We start from the raw sequence: 21,173 nt of genomic DNA, 5'->3' as shown, positions 1-21,173 counted from the left end.
CTTGGGGTACTTGCCTCAGAAAATCTTGGCCATCCACTTTTTATTTACATTCTCTATTGTAACCTCACAAATCATTATAGATAGGAAAACATGCTTTTTCTCCATGGGTTATCTTATGGGCCACTTTCAAGAAAATGACAGCAAATGTGAAACCCAGGTGTCTATACCTGTCAAAATTAGCATTAATTAAATTACTACCATAATTCAGATCATTTATTTTGTTATGATAGACTTTAGACAGTTGTGATATTATGGGTTAGTGGGTTATATTACTTTGGTAAAGCAATGAACTGGACTAAATAGTATGTTTTTGTATTGTATTTTCATTTGCATTATTTTCAAATTATAGAAGAAAGTTAAGCATGGGAATAGGAAGTTTTATAATTGTTGAGTGTGTATATATGTCCACTTGCACTTGCTTGTGTACGTATGCACATTAATTTGGGTGCGGCACTGTGGAACATCAGGGATTGTTAGAAACTAAAAAGAATTAGAAGATATGGGCTTTTGTATTGCACTCTTTTCTAGGCTGTTCTCTAGCAGATGCTCCTGCCTATGCCATCAGATTCCTTCCTCCTATATCCTCCTTTTCTCATTTGTTGTTGTGAAGTGCTGTCAAGTCGGTTCTGACCCATAGCGACTCTGTATAGGGTTTTCAAGGAGCAGCTGGTGAACTTGAACCACCGACCTTGCAGTTCAAAGGGCTTTGCAGTCTGGCGTATTAACCCACAGCGCCACACCAGGGTGCCAGATTTCCAAGTCTTTTTTTGGTGACGAAGATCAAAAGTCAATTTATTTAATAAGCATCTTTTAGTATGGTAAGAAACTAATGATACAATAAACGTTCATGGCAGAAAAGAATCAACCTTTTCCATTAAGAATGTGTATTTCCCTGCAATATGCTCATGATTGAAGTTCTGAAGTAGAATTAAACATAAGGTACATGTCATCAATCAAGAATGATTGCCCTGGGGAGTTCTTAAAAATGCAAAGAAGAGAATGCAAGTTTTTCCATATCAAGCGCCTTACGAATGTAAAGCGTCAACGTTGATTATAGGTATTTATGAAGAAGGTTCTGTGTGGTAGCTTAGTGGGGGCTTCAGTCAGTATGAGTGTTCGGAGAACATTATTTAACACCAGATTCTACTTTAGTTTTTAGAGTCTTGATGATTGTAAAGTCTTGATGATTGTAGTGTCTCCAGATAATCATTCTGGAAATAATTTTAAACATCGATGGGAAAATAGGCAGTACTCCAGAGTAGTGCTTCTCAAACTTCAGTTACCAGGGGAGCTCATTAAAATACAATTGTAATTCAGTGGTCCTGGGGTGTATGTCCAAAGAATATGCATTCTTAACAAATTTCAAGTGTTACTGATGCTGTTAATCGAGGAACCGCACTTTGAATTGTAAGGCCCTATCTGAATCGGGCTGCTAACCTCAGGGACAGCAGTTTGAAACTACCAGCTCTTCTGCAGGAGAAAGAGGAGGCTTTCTGCTCCTGTAAAGATTTACAGCCTTGGAAACCCTGTACAGGATCGCTATGAGTCGGAACTGACTCCATGGCACATAACAATAACAACAACAAACAATGGATGTTTGCTTTTGTGGGATTTTAGTTGTGTCCAGGAGTTTGGTTTTGTTTTTAAGAAGCTGGTATCATCAGTTTATTTCTCAATAATTGGTTGCCTGCTGTCCACAAGACAACTTAGGAGTCGGGGATGGAAATTCTGCGTAGTCAAAAGTTCTTGTTAAATAGGGCATATAGGAACTTTTCTCTAGTCACTCTAAGTCTTACTTTTGTGGATATGTTTTCCAAGGAGTTCAAATCACTTGATGCATTTCTCCAGCAAAGTTGAGGAAATAGATTTGTGGTAATGTAAAAGAAAACAACCATGAAAATTGAAGATTTAAATGTTGGAAGTAGAAGGTGACACTTCAGTGCTATCCATTCACCCAGATATGTGAGGATCCCTGGGAGAAATGTTGAATGAGATCAGTATTGGTTGAATGAAAGCCAGATCATTTTTATTACTGCTCTTTGCCTGTATCCTAATGCTTCTCAGGCCCACCTTAATCCATGCTATGATTTGGTTAAGTTATACCTCATCATACCCACAAAGAGGACAAACAACACTAAGTCTATGCTCTGCCACTCTCTTGATATAAATTAAAGCCAAGAAAAATGATAAAAGTAAAAAATAAATAAATAAATTTAAAAAGTTCAGAATTCCCATTTATTGTAAATTGTAATCATAGTTCTAAAACTCTCTCTTCCTCCCCAGCCCCCCCGTCCCCACTCCCCCACCCCCCACACACCCTGGGCTGCCCAGATCTGTGCAAATAGGTAGTAGGAGCCCAGTTAATACTCCCAGGCCAAACTTTTAAAGAAAAAAGCGAAGTGCTTAAATTTGTCTAAGCTCTTCATTATTTCAGAAATAAAAGTTCAATAGCAGCTTGGGTTGAAATTCCTGGCTCTTAGTTTTGACTCATCTATGGCCCTAGGCAAGTTATTTTTGCTTCTCTGTTGGTAGTTAGCCATATGAAAATGCAAAAAGGAAAATTAGTGAGAAACACACAAGTACTGGTAATTCTGAATAGAAAATAGTACAAAAAAAATCATTCCAGTTATTGGTTATGCTTTCATAAGCAGTCAGTTTGTGTAATAGCTGTTTTCTCAGAGAGGCTGTGTAGTCGTGAGTGTCATAATGATAGTGAATTATATAGCACCAAGAGCGTGATCTGATCTTCAAGATGTGATGGCATGTGTCTTGTCTGTGCCGGAACTGATTTGGTGTCGATTATATTACTAGAGCATTCTGCCTGCCTTTCTTCATATTCATCATTTTTACTGAGTTTGTTAGAGTTAAATGGTACATGAAGAGCGGAGTTGCATCTTAATTGGGAATAAGGTGAAAATATAGATACAATAAGCCTTGAGAATCAATTAAATATCCTTTAATATCAGTGTAGAGGTGAGTGTATCCTTCAGCTATTGAAAAATAATTCTTGTGCTATGAGCTTGATTAGAGGAACAAATCTATCATACAGATATCTGGGCATTCAGACCATTTTGCCTTTAAGGTGACTGTCAAACGAAGTCTCACAAATAAAGATTGGAATAGGCAGGCAATTCTACAATGTTCTTACTTTCCTAGGCCATTCATTCCATTTAAAAATAATATTCAATCCTTGTAATGTTAATACAGATGAGTAGATTTATTTTTGGTTGAAAATTAAGTAAAATGGTACAGGTGTAACTTGGGTGGGGAGGTGAGGTCAGCTTTGGATTTCAAGTCCACCCTTTAGTGTAATCCCATTTTACTATAGAGGGTGCCTGTCTCATAGCTCTGAATGATGACAATGACAAGGACAGTAGTGAAAATGGCATAGTAAACCAAATTAGTACTATCCAACTGGATCATACCAATAATTTGCACAAAGCAGATGCTTAGTGTAGAGCCTTTTGTGTTTTTGTTATGAATATGTCCAGGTGGCCCTTTGAAAGTATAGTGTTATTGTTGTTAAGTGTTGTCGAGTTGATTCTGATCCATAGTGACCCTGTTTAGGGTGTCTGAGAAGCAGCTGATGAGCTTGAACCACCGATCCTTGCAGTTCAGATGGCTTTGCAGTCTGGCGCATTAACCCACAATGCCATGCCAGGTCTCCTTGAAAGTATATTTGTTGTTGTTATGTGCTGTGGAGTCAATTCTGACTCACAGCGACCCTGTACAGGGTTTCTGAGGCTGTAAATCTTTACAGGAACAGAAAGCCTCATTTTTTCTCCTGTGGAACAGCTGGTAGTTTCGAACTGCTGACTGTGAGATTAGCATAGTAGTAGCTGGATGGAATTACTAGCCCTCCCAACAGGAGGATGTTTCCTTTCTCATTGCTAGAAATAAAAGACCAATACTTTAAGAAACATAAGCTGAAAGTCAACTAGTATATTCATTTATTATTGTGCCTCCAGGACTTAGGTTTGGTTTTATTACCTTGTCTTTGTGGTTTGCGTTAGTTTTCTGTGAGTGCACATCTTGTGGTTTTTGAAGGATCGCAATTATGTAACTATGTTTTTCTTTCAGTATCATAAGATAAATTACCAAGGGACAGTTGTTCAGCCAGAATTTGGGTCTGACCTTATTTACTAAATGTTAGACCGCTTCAGATTAAAGACCACATTTTCCTCCCCACCAACATAAAATGGCAAAAGTCCATCCTCATTTCTCGCCCCTTTGAGCCTACTTGTTTAGAGTCTAAAATTCACATGTGGCTTACTTTATTTACTTATTTATTTATATTATTATTTTGGCTTCCCAATTTGAACATCTTTTGTTTCCCCTCATCCCTTTCCAGATGTCCCATAGCTGTGCTGACCTCTGCACTGTGTAGTGTTGTCATCTGGTGGATTGTTTGTGACTACATTCTTCCCATCCTGCTATTCTGTCTCGATGGTTTCAGAACACAGTAGCCCTCAGGACCTTTGACAAATAGCTGCTGTGTAAGTGTCCATTCCATTTCTCTACTATTGCTTACTTCTCGTGTCCAGCATGTTTCTCATGATGCGTGTTTTCTCCGTATCAACTCTCCAAGCTTTGTGGTTTGACTGTTTCAAAAATTCTTCTTCTGAATCTTTTCAATTAATAGAAAGGTGGTGGGGAGGGAGGGCTGATCCATACGGGGGTTGCTAAAAAGAACACAGTATTTAAGTTGCACTTATTTTTGCAGATATCTTAAAATAGCAGTTTGTAAATGAAGACAATAGATTCCTCTATTAGAAATATTTAGTTAATTCTGGGTAATGTGGGTGGTTTTCTTTCAGTCAGTTTCCTATACAACTTTCCTTTAGTTTTCTACATCTTGAGTGTGCCTTCCCCAGCCTAGCAAAAATAACTTTGCACTGGCTTTCTGCTTTTAGGAGTGATAAGATTTTTATAACCATGAGGCCTCATGAATATCCTGTGTTTACCCCCTGATTCTGCCATCATCATGCACGTCCCGTTCTCAACAGGCAACTCCTTACCTCATAGGTTTACTCTTTAGTGCACATAGTTTTCTCCTTTACCTCACTTCATTTCTATTGCTTTAGAGAGTACATTAAGTATAGCTTTCAAAACTTGATGTTAAATGAAAATAAGAAGGCAGAGAAGAATGGCCCTGCCTTACTCGCGTTTGTTTTCTTAAGACAAGTCACTGTGCTCCTTAATCCTGCCCTCTCTTCTCCTTGCCCCAAAATAACCCAGATGCTTTTACTAGGTTTATGTAGGCAGAATTTATATTCTTTTGAGCTTTTCATCCTAGAAATTAATACCTCAGCAGCAAAAAAACTTTTCTGCAAGAATTGTGGTGAGCAGCTTAACTGTAGAACATCCTAGTAAAGACCAAGAGCACAGAATGAGGGTGCACCCTATGGAAATGAGGTTTGTACCAGTGCCCTTTTATTCTAGACTGAATTATGATTTTCTCTGAATCATCTTCTCTAGCTCATATTTCAAAAATTTCTTCATTTGATTCCAACATGGACTTGGTGGAAGTTATAAAAGATCACAACAGTTCCTTCTAGGATCTCCTCTAGAGTCATTACACCCAACCCAGTGGTTTTCATTGAGTGTCTTCAGATGGCTAGAAAAGATTTAAAAATCAATACTCCACTCTTCGAAATTAAGGAAAACCTGCTTAACATGGTCTTATTTTTGCCATCTTCTTGAATATCTTAATGCAGTCTTACTGGTGCTATATTTCTGATACAGATTATTCTTTTAGTTGGTTTTTCTTTGCTTCTCTTAGTTCTGACTTAAGAGCATCATGCACTTCTTAGACTTACATTTCTTCCAACTATTCCAAGAGGCAGGAAAGAGCTTTGGTGGAGCAGTGATTAAGTTAACCAAAAAGGTCAGTGGTTTGAACCCACCAGCCACTTCACAGGAAAAGATGTGACAGTCTACATCCATAAAGATTACAGCCTTGGAAACCCAGTGTATCCATTCTGCTCTGCCCTATAACATTGCCATGCACTGCATTTATTCCCAGAGATAAAGATGGATGGTGCAGAGTTATTTGTGGGTAGAGTTGATTCTGATAATACTTAGCTATTGGAGTGTGAGCCACAAGGTTGGTGGTTTGAGTCCACCAGCTGCTTCACAGGAGAAAGATGAGGCTTTCTGCTCCTACAAAGATTTGCAGCCTCAAGAAACCCTATACAGGGTCTCTCTGAGTTGGAATCAATTCGACAGCACTTAACAACAATAACAACTTTCTGACTGCATTATTTTTCTCAGGGTAAGTTTAAAAATGAGCTCTATCAGATTCTTTCTTTTTACTATTCTATTTAAGATATAATCTTGTTTATTGTTGTGAATGATGTTTGTTATTGCATTTCAAGACCCAAAGCAGAGTATACAACTTAACTTGCCTAATTAATTTGGGGAAACAAAAAACTTTCTAAGTATCAGGGGTTAACAGGTTCAATCCGTGTAGTTTTCTTCCTTCTCTCCCGTTACTCTCTTTCAAAATGAATTTATTGTGGCAGATTACATAGTATTGCCTGATAAACTGTTACTATTGAAAAGCACCCGTTATCTGGCATGTCTGAACAGTTAGATCAGAATCAGTCTATCACATTGTGCTGTCAGACTCACTTAGGGAGTAGGAAGGTTGCAGGGCCTCGGAGCCTCATTTTGAAAGCGCTTTTTGTACCAATGGTGGACAACTAGTATAAATAGTGCATCGTTGCATGGCTGTAATCTTTTCTTAGAAACTGGACATTGATGTTCAGAGTATTTCGTGGCTTTATAGGCAAGAAACCTGGCGTCTTATTAGTTTTTCTGATATGCTGTTTAACCTCATATATCTCTGTCCAAGATCTGAAGGTCAAAAGATAATGCAGAGAGGAAAGTGGGCTTCAGAACAGACAAGCTATAAGAAGAAGTGGGGATTTTGGTGAGTGAGGACAGAAAGGAGAAACTACATGCTTCATGTTGCTCTGAAGAAGCCTTTGGCTGGGCTAGTTTTTAAGGTGAAAGGTGGTCAGCACCCAGGTGCCATTATGGTGTAGTGAGTACTTCTTAAGAACATGAAGCACTTGACAGATGATCCCACCTTATGTGCTGCTTGTAGGATACCATGGGATGTCTAAGTAAAGCTGCTTATCTCCCCACCCCTTATTGATACATAGCTTATGGGTATAATAACTGCTCTTTTGTTAGTACAAATAAAACCTGTGACTATAATCCTAACAAGTGTGATCAATGTACTCTACATTTCTATAATTTTCATAGTTTCAAAGTTCCACATTGATTATTTTGCTGTCACTATTACTATAGTATTTCAAATTAATTTTATAGAGATGTAAATACTTTAGAAATACTTTTCTATCAGCATAAACTTTGATTTAGTAGTAATTTCTTGTTGTTTTGAGTAGTATTTAAACATCTTAATAATGGTTAATTTGAGAAATGACTCTAATTTTCTAAGCAGGCAATGTATTGAGCTTTTGTTTTTCTAGCATATATAAGCTTTTACAGTATGATGACACAATAGTTAAGAGCTCAGGTGCTTACTGAAAGGGTCGTGGTTCATACCCACCCAGCAGTTCCACAGGAGAAAGAGCTGGTGATCTACTGCTGTAAAGATTACAGCCTTCTTGGAAGTCAACTCATTGGTACTTAGCAACAGCAAAGTTGTCTGTATGTTAGCCACAAGTGGCCTCAGATTTTTTTTTTTTTTTTTAATGTTTTATTGTGGATTATGTAATAGTTTACATGGGAGAACATTAGCTTTACATTCATCCTATCGTATATTGTTTCATTGGCATGATTACAATCCCCTCCATACATCATCAACCAACCAAAGGGTATACCCTGCAAGCCTGGCCCCTGGTCATCAGCATACAGCCCCTCTCCCTCTGGGTCTAGAATCCATGGCCGCTCCATCTCTTCATGTCATCATCTCTGCCTCCATCTCTGGGGTCACTGTTTCTCTGGGTAGGGTCCCGCGCTCTGCTCGTCTCCCTTGATGGTCCCAGGGACCTCCTCTCCTGGACTGCAAAATCATGCTACAAAACATCTACCTTTACATTTCCAACCCTTGCAGTCAGTCCTGATAGCAATTATTCACTGTTGTACCACGAGAGTCCTATCCCCATCTCCTTTCATCAGCCCGCCCAGACAGATTGGAAATAATTCAGTGGAGATTCTGCCTTCCTCTGCACCCTCTGGATCTAGGCTCTCTCTTGAAAGCTTGTAAGCCAGTCGCTTCTTGCCTATGTAGCCCCCCATTTTGGGTAGGCAATGTCCATGTTGCCCATCCCTGTCTACCCTGGTCTCAGATTTTTTTGAAAAGTAGATGTAATGTTTCAGAAAATTAAAAGGATCCTCAGTTTCTCCATTTTGTAAAAATGTAGAGAAAAGCCATGGGCCTCGCAAAGCCAATGGGTGGCTTCCTGCAAATAGCAGCAGCACCTTCAGAAATAGCAGTGGGATTGTTTTTTCTGTTTGCAAAATCCTAGATTGAAATTCTTTTTTTTTTTTTTTTTAATTGAGTGAACGTTTAAGAGTAGTTCACCAATTTTACATTCAACAAATCATATACTTTGCTTCATTACAGTGATTGCAGTCCCCTCCATGTACCAACAATTAACAGTATTGTATTCCTCCCTGTGTCTACCACTACCTTATTGTTGTTGTTATGTACCATGGAGTCGGTTCTGACTCATAGCGACCCTGCACAGGGTTTCTGAGGCTGTAAATCTTTATGGGAGCAGACTGCCTCATCTTTCTCCCGCGGAACAGCTGGTAGTTTCGAACTGCTGACCTTGTGGTTCGCAGCCCGATTCGTAACCACTAGCACTGCATAATATTCCATTGTGTGTATGTACCAACGTTTGTTGGGCATTTAGACTGTTACTGTCTTGTTGACATGTCTCTTGTAGACAGCATGTTGAAGGATCCTGTTTTCTTATCTATTCTGCTTGATCTGTCTCTTGACTGGTGCATTTCATCCATTTACATTCAATGTAATTATCGATAGGTATGAATTGATTACTGTCAGTTTGCTTTGTGTTTTGTGTTTGTTTGTTTTTGTTTTTTTGTGGTGCTGTTGCTTTCTTTTGTTCCACATCATTTTCTGCACTGAGTTCTTTTTGGTTGTGTGTTTTCTTCCATTTCTGTTGTATAGCTTGTTGTTGCTAAGTGCCATCGATTTCTGTTGTATTAGTGCTTACTAAATCTTTCTGGTTTTTCTTATTTTCATGTACCTGTGTATTCGGGTGTTTTTGAGGTTACCTTGTAATTTATTAATTTTTTTCTATTTAAAGCAACTTGTTTTATCTTGAAATCTATTTGACTTCCTAGTCATTTAGAAGTTCTGTATCTTCCAAATGACTAGGAAGTTCTATATTCCCTCTTTTTGCTTTGTAGTTGACTATATTTTAAACTAATTTATCTGGTTCCCTATTTTCAGTCTTGTAGGCTTATTTTAAGGAGCTCTGGTAGCGTAGTAGTTATGAATCAGGCTGCTAACCTCAGAGTCAGCAGTTCGAAACTACCAGCTGTTCCCGCGGGAGAAAGATGAGGCTTTCTCTGCTCCCTTAAAGATTTGCAGCCTCAGAAACCCTGTACAGGGTCACTATGAGTTGGAACCGACTCCACGGCACATAACAACGACAGCACAACAGGCTTATTTTACTTTAAGTACTTAAATATATGAAGCCCTGGTATAGCACTGTGGGTTAATGAGACAGACTGCAAAGCCATTTGAACTGCAAGGTTGGCAGTTCAAGCTCTGGCATCGGAACTGACTCGATGGCACTTAACAACAACAACAATATATGGATTGAGTTATGGGTGGTGTTATCATATATGGTAATATCAGTTTATTGTCTGCTGTTAATGCTTCTCAGTCCAAAGAACACCCATTAGTATTTTTTGTAAACTTGGTCTGTTGTTACTGTTGTTGCTGTTAAAGTGCCATCGAGTTGATTCCGAATCATAACGACCCTGTATAGGGTTTCCAAGGAGCAGCTGGTGAGTTTGAACTGTTGACCTTGTGGTTCACAGTCTAGTGCTAATCCTACAGTGCCACACCAGAAGTCTAAAATTTGTTCATTATGTATTCCTTTTTAATCAGGAAATGTCCTAATTTTGCCACTGTATATAGTCTTGGTATGGTGCTGTAGAGTAAGCACTGGATTGCTAACCACAAGGTCAGTGGTTCAAACATACCAGTCACTCATTAGAAATTCTATATAGGGTTGCTAGGAGCCGGAACTGACTTGACAGCATTTAACAACAACAATTTGAGGGACAGGTTTGCTGGGTATATGATTCTTGGTTGACATTTTTTTTTTTTTCTTTCAGAGTTTTGTATATGCATCCATTGCCTTTTTGCCTGCATGGTTTCTGCTGAAAAATCATAGCTTAGGCTTATTGTTTCACCTTTGTACGTAACTTTTTATTTTTCCTGAGCTGTTCTTAGGATTCTGTACTTGTTTTTGGTTTTGGAAAGATTAATTATATCTTGGTGATTTTCTTTTGGAATCTATCCTGTTTGCGGTTCATTTAGCTTCTTGTATGTTTATCTTCTCATCTTTTATGATGTTAGGAAAGTTTTCTTCTAACAACTCTAACAAATTTACTATGTGCTTTTTATTTTCTCTTCTTGTTCTGGAATTCTAGTCACCTGTAAGTTCTGCCTTTTTATGGTGTCCCACATAACTCTTAGACTTTCTTCAGATATTTTTTTTCATTCTTTTTTCTGATTGTTCTTCTAGCATTGATTTATCTTCAAGCTCACTAATTTGGGTTTGCATTGCTTCAAATCTACTTCATTGCCCTTTCAATGTATTGTCCATTTCTGACATCTTAGTGTTAATATTCTGGATTTCTAATTGTAGGGTTTGTATTGTTTCAAAATTTACATTTATTTTGTCTGTCTGTTCTTATAATGTTTTCCTGAATTCTTCTAAGGTTTTTTTTATGTTCTCCTTGCTTTCCTCAATATTTTTTTCGATCTTCATAAGGTACCTAAATATCATTCTTTTGAAATATTTTTCAGTTATAGTTCCATTACTATTTCTTACTCAGAAACATTTTCTGGCTCTGCATCTTGGTCATTAGTTTGATCTATTCTCTCTTGTTTGTTATGTGAGCTAAAATTGTGGTCTCCAGGACATCGTGGGGTTGTAATATTTGTATTTAGTTGATGATTGTGTGTTGATGTGTTCTTAGGCTCTCAACAGTTGTCTCCTGTGGGTGTCGTTAAGAGAATGGAAGCAAGTACACCATTCTTGTTTGCCATTCAGGCACCTCAGTTTAGGGTGGGTTTGGCTGGTGTTAGCTGCTGCCTATCATTGATAGACATGAGGTATCATTAATAGTATATGAGCTGGTATTGAGTCTTGCCCAATAGGTGGAGCTGAGAGGGTACGGTTGTGGCTGGGCTGTATGGGCACAGTTGCTGTCTCTTGTTGAGTGCGAAATAAGAAGTCCACACACACAAGAAAACAAAACAGAATAAACAAACAATGAGCCTATGATAAAAAGAGGAAATAAAAAAGAGAAAAAGAAATAAGAACAGGAAGCAACCTGAAAAAATATAGTAACTATAAAGACAAAAGAAGGACAGAGAAATGGAGTTATAGAATAGGAGAAAAAAAATAAAAGGAAGAAACTTAAAAGCCACTTAAGAATAAATAAAAAGAAAAGAGGGACAGGAAAATGGAGCTAGAGAAAATAAAAAGAGAATTTAAAACACTTAGACAAATCAGGGAGAAGAAAGCTGAAAAGAGAGAGTAGAGAGTAGTTAAGAAAAATCAAAAGGGAGGAAAAAGTAGAAGAGAAATGAGAAAGAGAAGAAAAGAAAGGAAAACAAAAGCAGAGGTATAAAGGATAAAATTCTAGGGCATGGAAAGAGAAGAAGAAGGAAGAGAAAGAATAAACAACTAATGAAACAATAAAACAAAAAGCCATACAGCTGATGGATCCAGAGAAGAGAAAACTCTAGGGGCTCCTGCAAGCCAAGGAACTAAAGAAATAGGTGTGGGAGGGATGTGACAGTAGAGTTACTGGCCCTAGATGATAGCGTTCCTATTGGCCTTGGTGTTTTCTATGTTCAGGGCACTCAGTCTGAGAGTAGTTTGTGGAGGCCTTTAATGGAGGTGGTTTCAGCGTCTGTTAGGACCATTGGGGGCAGGGTGACTGTCTAAATGCTGGTCCGGTGGCTCTGTGGGTTCTGTAGGTCTAGAGCCCAATCCCACCCTAAATCCAGGAACCAAAGTAGCACACTAAAGCAGTGTAGCTGACCCCCCACTACACACTGCAGTGGCTCCCAACCATGTGACTCCAAATACCCAGAAGACAGGGTCTGTGCTGGGGGTGGATGAGGGTGGGAGTAGCCACACCTCTGGTTACCAGGGGAACATGGGGTAAAGGAAGGAATTGTATACCTTTCTGTCGCCTGTGTGAATCTGCTTTGCTAGGCCTCCTTCTGTGTCTGTTTCATTTGTTCTCTTGTAATCTTTTGTTGTAGAGGGTCCATGCAACACATCTGTCTAGTCTGCCATCTTGCTGGAGGTCCTAGATTCAAATTCTTAACAGAGACCACAAAATCTTCCCCTTTCACTTTATAAAAACAAAAAGTTTTTATGAAAACTTTTCAGGAAAGGAATTTATAAACTCAGGGAATTCATGCTTCTTTGATTCTACGATGTCTAAATAGACATTTTCCATCTTGTTGGTGCATTCAGTACTGGAATGATAAAACTTAATGAGAAATCCTGATTCAAGTATGAGCTAACCTATTCAGTGAAAGCTCCCTCAGTGAGTGCGCAGGCTGGTTTCATAAGGCTGTCATGAATTGGATAGATTATTTTATGGTATTTGATGCAAGAACTTATTTTTCACTTAGTTCAGAATGAATCTTCCTTTCTGGTCACTCCTCTCATGGTTGGAAAAGCTACAGATCAAATTATGTGATTTTTCTCCTGACCTCTGCCAAGACTCACCAGGGTCAGGGATTTTCTTCCATCCTTATATATTTTTTTAATTAAATGTTAGATCAGGGGAAACACCCACCATTTACACACTCTATTTTGTTAACAGAACCACACATGGATAAGTCCTTAGATGGCACAAACGGGTTAATGCTCTTAGCTGGTAACTAAAAAGTTGGGGGCTTGAGGCCAGTCAGGTGCCCCAAGATTGAAAGGCTTGGTGAAAATTTTTTAAATCAGCCACCGAAAACCCTATGGGACACAGTTTTACTTGGACATACATGGGGGTCACAATGACTCAACAGCAGCTGGTTTAAAAAATTTCTTTTAATGTAGATAAAATGAAACAATTGGGTTAGCAGATCCTCATTTACCCTCCTCACCCCTCTTAGCCTTCCTCCTCCTCTTTTCTCCCCAAACACTTTTTCAAAGCCTGGTGGATGGAGACTAGCTCCAGGCTTAGGTTTCTGGGGGAGTAAAACCCATTTCTTTTGTTAATACTGAGAAGTTAACATTTTGCCAAAATTTGAAAATGCTGTTGTTTGTTAATACTAAGGTTATAAGAATTTTCTGATTTTTACTACATTTTAACAATGTGGCTTAGTTTATTTACTATGCTGCTGTTGTTTTTAAGTACCTTCCAGTCAGTTCTGACTCGTAGTGACCCTGTGTAGGGTTTCTGAGGAGCGGCTGGTGAAGTTAAACTGCCAACCTTACAGTTCAAACCAACCTTGCAGTCCAGCATATTAACTCATAGTGCTGTAACAGGAATCCATTATTTACTGTAGTATTGTGGTACATAAGGCCTAGGAGGTAGGACTGCTAGTTCATTGTGATGGCTTCTTTTTACTCTGATGCATATGGTCTTGGGATGCAATAGGGTAAGCATTGGATCACAGGGTGGGTTTGAACTGCAAGGCCAGCAGTTCAAATCCATGAGCCACTTCTTGGAAACCCCGTACCAGGGTCGCTATGAGTCAAAACCAACTCAATGACACTAAACAATAATAAGTTGTTATTGGCTATCCCAGTTTTGTGCTTAGAGCTGAGAGGAGGAACCTTTTTTAAGCCAATGTTTTATTTTTGTTTTTAGGTAAATAGAAGTTGAATAAATATAAATGTACCTGTTTTCATTTCAGATTTCCAGTGATCAAAAGAATTACATGTAAAATTATTTGGTGTTTTGTTTTTCTTGTGGTAATTTAATGAAGGCAAACCCCCACTCTACTGATAAAATATTCTATGTGGACTTTGTCAGAGGGTGTCCTTTCTGATTCTTGAATTTGCTTCCTGGGCTCCTATATACATCAATTCCTCAAGATTTCTTTTAGCTTAATTAAGGCAGCTTTTAGAGAATTTAAACAACTTTATTTTCCTTTTAATGGTACTTGGAGATTTAGTACGTAATTTAATATTCAGAAAATACTCCAATTTTGTTTGAATATATTTTGGAATATTACAGTTACTGGTGTAGTGTTTATTGCTCATGCTTTCAGCTCTGAGGAGCAAACAGTTTCTTGTATAGACAGTTGTACTAAGTATTCATGTTTTTTATAGTTATTGGGTTTTTGTCTGATTTCTTATTTCCATAACAAGAAATTGGAGAATCTGCTTTCATTTTGGGGCACAAAGATTAGTTTTACTGATTGATATCTTTGATATGATAATTCCTTAAAATACCAGGTCATTTTTATCCAAAAGCAAAGTACTATGGTTAACTTTGTATAACCTTCATAGGGAAATGAATGCTTCATTTCACAAGGCTTTGATGTAAAAAATCTTTGTTTTTGGGTTTTTTTGGCAAATGTATTTAAGGGAAATCCTACAAATTCTCAATAAAAATAATTTGCACAGAAGTGCAAAAATGCTTTCCTCTGTCAAATATTTGAAAATTGTTTCAGTGAATATAATCTTATTTTTTTCCGACTATTTCCAGAGTTATTCTTCAGTCCAGTGTTCAGAGCAGTAAAACATCTGAACCTGACATTTCTGGCAGTGCAGGCATTACTAAAAGAACCACCAGATCTGCTTCAAGAAAAAGCAGTTTTAAAAGGTGAGAAAAGAATTCTACTCTTCAGAGAAGTTCCAGGCATTGTTTTTCTCTCTTAATTGTGGACCTTTCTGTCCAGATATAGAAATGAAGATAAGAGGAAGTAGTGTTCCCATGATACGAAATAATCAATTGTGTATTGCTTGTTTCATCATCTAAAAACTTTGGAACTCTAACATAGGTGTTTTATTTTTTTCAGAGGTAATTCTCAAAACTGTTGTTGTTATGTGCTGTGGACTCAGTTCCAACTCAGCCACCCTGTGCAGGGTTTCCGAGGCTGTAAATCTTTACGGGAGCAGAAAGCCTCCTCATCTTTCTCCTGCATAACAGCTGGTAGTTTCGAACTGCTGACCTTGAGGTTAGCAGCCTGATTCGTAACCACTACGCTACCAGAGCGCCTTCTCAAAACTGTGGAAACATGCAAAAGTTGAGAATATATTTTCTGGTTTTTAAATTAAGAATTTCCAGAGATCTCTGTCAGGATCTGGAGGAAATCTTGCCATCTTTATAGCAGATACAGAACAATTGGAGAATTTGCTGTAAATAATATAACAAGGGAAATGATAACCACACTGAATTTGAGGATTCTTCTTTACCTACTGGCTATCCTATTGGCCACAATCCACACACAAGAGTGCCAGCTTTTTTAGCCCAGTGCCCTTCATTTCCTTCAAGAAATTTTTTCTGACAAGGAAGTGGACATGGTGTATGACCCAATCAGTCAGCCAGTGTTGTCTGTATATTTATCAGGAACTGAAGGCAGTCACTTCATTTCTACATATCCCAAACTTAGGTCCTTTTAGAGATAGGGTAGATAATCCACCAGTTGTTATCTCAAGAGTGAAAGGTAACCTTTTGTGTACTTTTGCCTGCTTTTGGCAACTTGTGGAATCCTGTGTCATGGTAAAGGTATCTCTTGTAATCGTGACTGAAAGAGGTCTTCAGATCATTAGAACCAGAACTTTTCAATGTGGTTCTCCATAAATTTTCCTTCTTTCTTTTTAACTTTCCTGCGTACATATCTTGGGGCTTTGGGTGCACAGTGAGTTCTTTTCAGTGTTGGATGCTTTTCTAGTGTGGTCCCATGGGCCTGAGAGGCTCATAGAAACTTAATATTGCTGAGTCTTTTGTGTTTTTTAAGGAATTGGTTGTTTAGTCTTGTCATTTTTCCTCTTTACTTTGCTCTTTTTTTTGTACAGTTTTACTGTGTATTTATACTTACTTGAGAAATATGACAGTGCCCCAGAACCACAAGTAATTTTGAGAATTGGGTACTGACTCATAAGTTTAGGATTTTAAACTTTTCATTAGGAATGTATCATAGAGTCATATTCCTTTAACTCTGAGAGGAGTATTAACATAAACACTGACAAAAGGTCAAAGATTTAAGTGTCATACTAGGCTAAATACATACTGGGCTAAAAATTATGGCATTTTCCTAATGAATCATATTTTTAAAAGAACTTAATGACCTGGTAAATGCTCATGGAGCAATAAGATAAAAAAGAATCACACAAGAAAACATTATATATCTATATAGAATCCTGGTATGATGCTGTAGGATAAGCACTGGACCGCAAGCTCACTGTGAACCACAAGGGCGATGGTTCATACCCACCAGGTGGTTCTCGGAAACCCTGTATAGGGTCACTATGAGTTGGAACCAACCCAACAAAACTTAACAACAACAGTGTATAGAAATAAGATAGTGGGAAAATAAACAAGAACATTAACAGTACTTATCTCTAGAAGGTAAACAGTGTGGATTTTGGTTTTCTTTAAATCATTTTCTTATTGCCCAACCTACAACAAATAGTGGAGAACAAGAGTATTTTCATTGGGAAACTTTTAGGTGAGCTAAACTATTAAAAATTAAAATAAAGGTTGCTGTTGATGATGGTTAATTTAGACATGCTTTGAATGGACATATTCTGTTTAAGTATAATTAGCCGGGCTTCCAGGATAGTCTAGTGTGTCTTGCCTATTTAATTCTGCTTTTTGGTTTTTTGGATTGTACTTTCTAGGTTACAGAGGAATAGAGTCCAGGAGCCAGGATCAAGAATGCCGAGTCACACTACATTCCTTTGAAAATTAGCCATGCATCAGTCTTGTTGCTTTTCATGTCACTGTAGTGATGTATATTTGTGCTTTTCAGCAGAAGTGATTCCTGTTTGCGTGAGCATCTACCTGTGCTCTTTTGGAAGTGTATGCTTTCAGGGGCCTGAAGTAGACTTCAGACTCACTGAATACTCCTGGTGAATGTTGAAATGGCCCAAAGCAGTTTCCAGGAATTTGGGGTAGTGCTAAAAATCAAAAAGACTTCTTTTAAATTCTAAAATGAGCGTTCAGACGAGATTTGGAGAGGCCGAGAAATTAAGCAGTGAGAGGAGTTGAGTTTCATGATGCATAGAGCCAAGCCTCTCCTTATAGGATTCCTTTTTCCTCCTTTGGGGATCCGGCTTGTGTTCAAATCACCATAACTGTGATTCACCTACAGCTGACAAAACAAGAGAATGTTAGCTATGTTGCCTTCCACTACCTGCTTTCAGGAAATAATGATTGGAAAAGGAGATAACCCAACAGTGACCTGAAACTTTGATCCTACTGAATGTCACTTTTTGGTTGGAGGATAATGAGGGAATCTTGTAAGTGCTAAAGTTGTTTAAAGTAATTCTAAAGTCTTGAATTGAAATCTTCTTTAAACAGTAATGTAACAGTAAAAAATAGTCTGTTTTTTCTATGTATGTCCATAAATACTTTCAAGGGCCCAGGATTTCAGGTCTATTCTGTGGTGTATCCTGTGTGGGGCCGTCTCCTCTGCATGTTAATGTTGTTGGCACATCATCGTCTCCACCCATACTCTTTACTTAGGAAACACCCTTCTCAAGCGGACTTCATTCTATTCTATTCTCAAAACTTCCAGGATAAATTCACATTGCACTGAACTAGCTAGCTTGTGATTTTGACACTTTACAGAGAGACTACAACTTTGAATAATATCTTTACCAACACGTTAAAAGAAAAATTACTTACTTGTGGGGCAAAGAAATCCATGAGTGTTCATCTTAAGTGTCTGTGGTTGTGAAGGTATGTGAAGCAGTTCTGATGGCAAATGATTAACGCCTTCATGTAGCCGTCTGATGACAACTGAGTCGTGTGTGGCAGCTATAGCACTATATATCTGACTGATAGGGTCTGTGGCTGCCGTCTCCATTCTGTTTCTCAAGTCAGAGGAGGTAAATTAATGGGCTTTTTACACTTTCTCATTTCCTGTTAGAGATATTAATCCACCTTAACATTTCTTTTTTAAGGGCCAAGACATCTAGTGAATAATTGAGTAAATAGAATTCTCTTGTTTTTCAGTGTTCTCACATTAACTTTCTGAAGGCTCCCTCAAAACTAATCTTAAAAAATTCATAATTCTTCCTGTTGAGAACCCACATTCATCTCATGTGATAATATGCAATTCCATGTGTGTTTATATAGCTAACACTTCTGTTTAGTACTCCAGGAGCCCTGGTGGCACAGTGATTAAGTGCTTGGCAGTTTGAACCCACCGGCCACTCCGTGATAGAAAGGTGTAATTCATAAAGATTCCAGCCTTAATAGGGTCACTATTAATTGAGTCAACATCGACTCAATGGCACTGAGTTTGGGGTTTTACTTTAGCACACGTTCCTTTTCTTTGGAGCATTCTTTCTTTAAAAGTTATGACTCCATTAATTTTCTAAGAAAACGGCCATGTGCAAATAACTGTTAATTTCAAGTTGCAGAATTTTCTAAGAAAACGGCCATGTGCAAATAACTGTTAGTTTCAAGTTGCAGTTTTTTGAGTCATCACAGTCTCCTGCACCTGTCACACCAATCTACTGCTTTGGAGTGTTTTGTGCTTGATTCTTCCTGTAGAAGGAGAAGATAAATGCTCAGGCTTTCTTTCTCCTTGACCTCTAATCCTTGAGTCTCTCCTCATGAATATTTAACTTGTGGTTAGCTCCTGTCTCTAGGGTTTCTGTGACTTTTTATGTCTTCTCATTTTTGCCTTTGCTCACCTTCGTACCTGTCACTACTTCTTGCACCTTAGATTTCGCTGTCTGCTCCATTACCTCTGGGCTTTAGTTTTTGTTATTGCTGTTTTCAAACATACCAGTGTAGGAGCCCCATAGTGTTTTCTCTAAATATCCTTTTAAAAATGTGGCTCTTGATCTTTTGAGATACTAATCTGTTTTGAAATTCCAGATATTTGGTTCCATCAATACTCAGTACTTTATTGGTGCATCGGGAATTCAAATAGGCCTGCATGAAAGAACATCGTAATCATCTGAGGATCACCTCCAGATTGGAATTGGGTTTTAGTGACCCTTCTATTACTTTAGTTTTTCACTGAAAATTGCAATTTAGTTGGAAGGTAAACTAGTCAAGGTAGGGGAAGAGAAGAGGTGTGAAAATCAAGGTCATTTATTTCGGAAGAGAGAAGGGCCCTTTGGGCATCGGCCTGATGTGTCCTGCCTGCATCCTAAGGTTAGGAGCTGTCAGAGGGTCTCCTTGCGCAGGTGGTGTGGTGCATGTTAAGGAGAGAGAAGCAAACAAAGGGGGCCTTCTGCACTCAGCTAAACTGGAAACTGCTTGAGGTGCCAGAACTTTTTCTGTGACCAAATTCTGGCTTTTGAAATAATCAAATAACACTTCTTTATCTTCTCATTCTTTTCACTTTTCCCACAGCCTGGTTCCTCACAGGGAAAGAAGGAAAAGGAATGCTTTGCAACAGATGCCCTTAGTGGCATTATGGTACTTTCAGTGCTCTGCTGCTCAGGCCCTCCCTTCCTTTTTTCTTTTTTTTTTTTTTTGTTGAAATTTTATGTTGGTTTATCTTTTTGTTGGTTTATTTTTTTGCAGAATTGAACCTTTTTCTGCTCTTCCCTCCTCTCCTTTTTGTCTTTCTTTATGGTTGATAATTGTACTGTCTTTTCCAAAGTATTTGCCGTTAACAGTTATGTACAGTGTTATGATTACTTTTTAGACTGTAGTGTTATACTGCCTTCATTGTCTTTGATGACTACATATGGGACTTTTAAAACCTTTGTGGTAAAAATCCTTTTTTTCCCCCCTCTGTAGTCCCTCCATTTCAAGGACTAAAACAGTCTTGCGTTAAGTAAAAACCTGTGGCCAGAACTGAAGGAAGACTTAAGGACAGAAAACTACAGCAGGACTTAGCACAATTTATTTGAAAACAAAACAAAATTGCAAAAAGCCTTAGATGCTTTCCACCTAAGAAGTTCATTACATGAAGAAAAATGTCCACTGGAGTTTAAACATCTAAATGAGATTGGGTGCCAGCGAACGACTTGAAGAGGGACCCAACTCTCCTTTTCTAGAAATGTCTCAAGTTTCATAACAAAAACGGCTGTTGCCACTTTAGTCTCAGGTGTTATGTGTCAGAGCCCTCTGCTACTGCGGGAGATGCCTCATCTGTGTGGTGCACATGTGTCCCTAGTGATGGCAATCATTCTGGCTGCTGGCCTTCAGAAGAACTAACTGATGGAGGTTTTCCACATATTTATTTGCTGTTCATCCTGTGTCCCTGTGGCAAAATTTATACAGATTAAAAAAATTAGGCATAATTGAAATGGTACTTTCTGTAATTTGATACTGTTCTGTTCAATCATCTTCACTTTAATATTTGTAATACTGTTGTAATGTTAACCATGTTAAGTACCCACCTACTTGTCTTCCACCAAAGAGTGCTTTATTAAGAAAAATCTGTGAAAACCACCTTTAAACACTGTTGCATGTTGTGATACAAAGTGGTACTTTGATAATGAAATTTTCTAGAGAATGTTGTTATAGCTCTAGAAGACTCAGGAGGAGGAACTGGCTTCAGAAGAATTAGCAGTTGCTGTATCAATTTATTTCTTTTTTTGTATTATTTGATGACTGAAGGCCTAGATTGCCCACTATTGGTTTCCCAATCATGTAAAACAAAATCATCTTTCCTTCCATGCATGAAAACATACACACTGTTGCTGTTTCACCTAGGAAACAAAGACCCTCACTTATGGTGGCTTGCTTTCCAAGCTGTATTGCTTTAGGAGGGTCTTTCTGTATAGATTTGTGGATTGTTGTTTTTGTGTGTGATCAGCCTA

At 38.2% G+C, this 21,173-nt stretch overlaps 1 protein-coding gene across 4 annotated transcripts in view; it reads left to right on the top strand.

Moving 5' to 3' along the window:
• CDC14B (cell division cycle 14B) overlaps positions 1 to 20,182 on the top strand; it is a 156,728-nt gene extending 136,546 nt beyond the window's left edge. For 2 of the 4 annotated variants that reach the window (XM_006867646.1, XM_006867648.1), the window contains exons 13-14: positions 14,920 to 15,036; positions 20,146 to 20,182. In XM_006867646.1, the coding sequence (XP_006867708.1) occupies positions 14,920 to 15,036; positions 20,146 to 20,182 (154 nt within the window). Of the gene's footprint in view, positions 1 to 4,351; positions 4,467 to 14,919; positions 15,037 to 19,752; positions 19,819 to 20,145 lie in introns of those variants that run through there. The other 2 variants (XM_006867645.1, XM_006867647.1) reach the window with 2 other exon arrangements.
• The last annotated feature ends 991 nt before the right edge of the window (positions 20,183 to 21,173 follow it).

This window comes from Chrysochloris asiatica, unplaced genomic scaffold (assembly GCF_000296735.1).
Source record: "Chrysochloris asiatica unplaced genomic scaffold, ChrAsi1.0 scaffold00107, whole genome shotgun sequence".
In the NCBI taxonomy this organism is placed as follows: domain Eukaryota; kingdom Metazoa; phylum Chordata; class Mammalia; order Afrosoricida; family Chrysochloridae; genus Chrysochloris; species Chrysochloris asiatica.
This window is presented reverse-complemented; position numbering and strand designations above follow the sequence as displayed.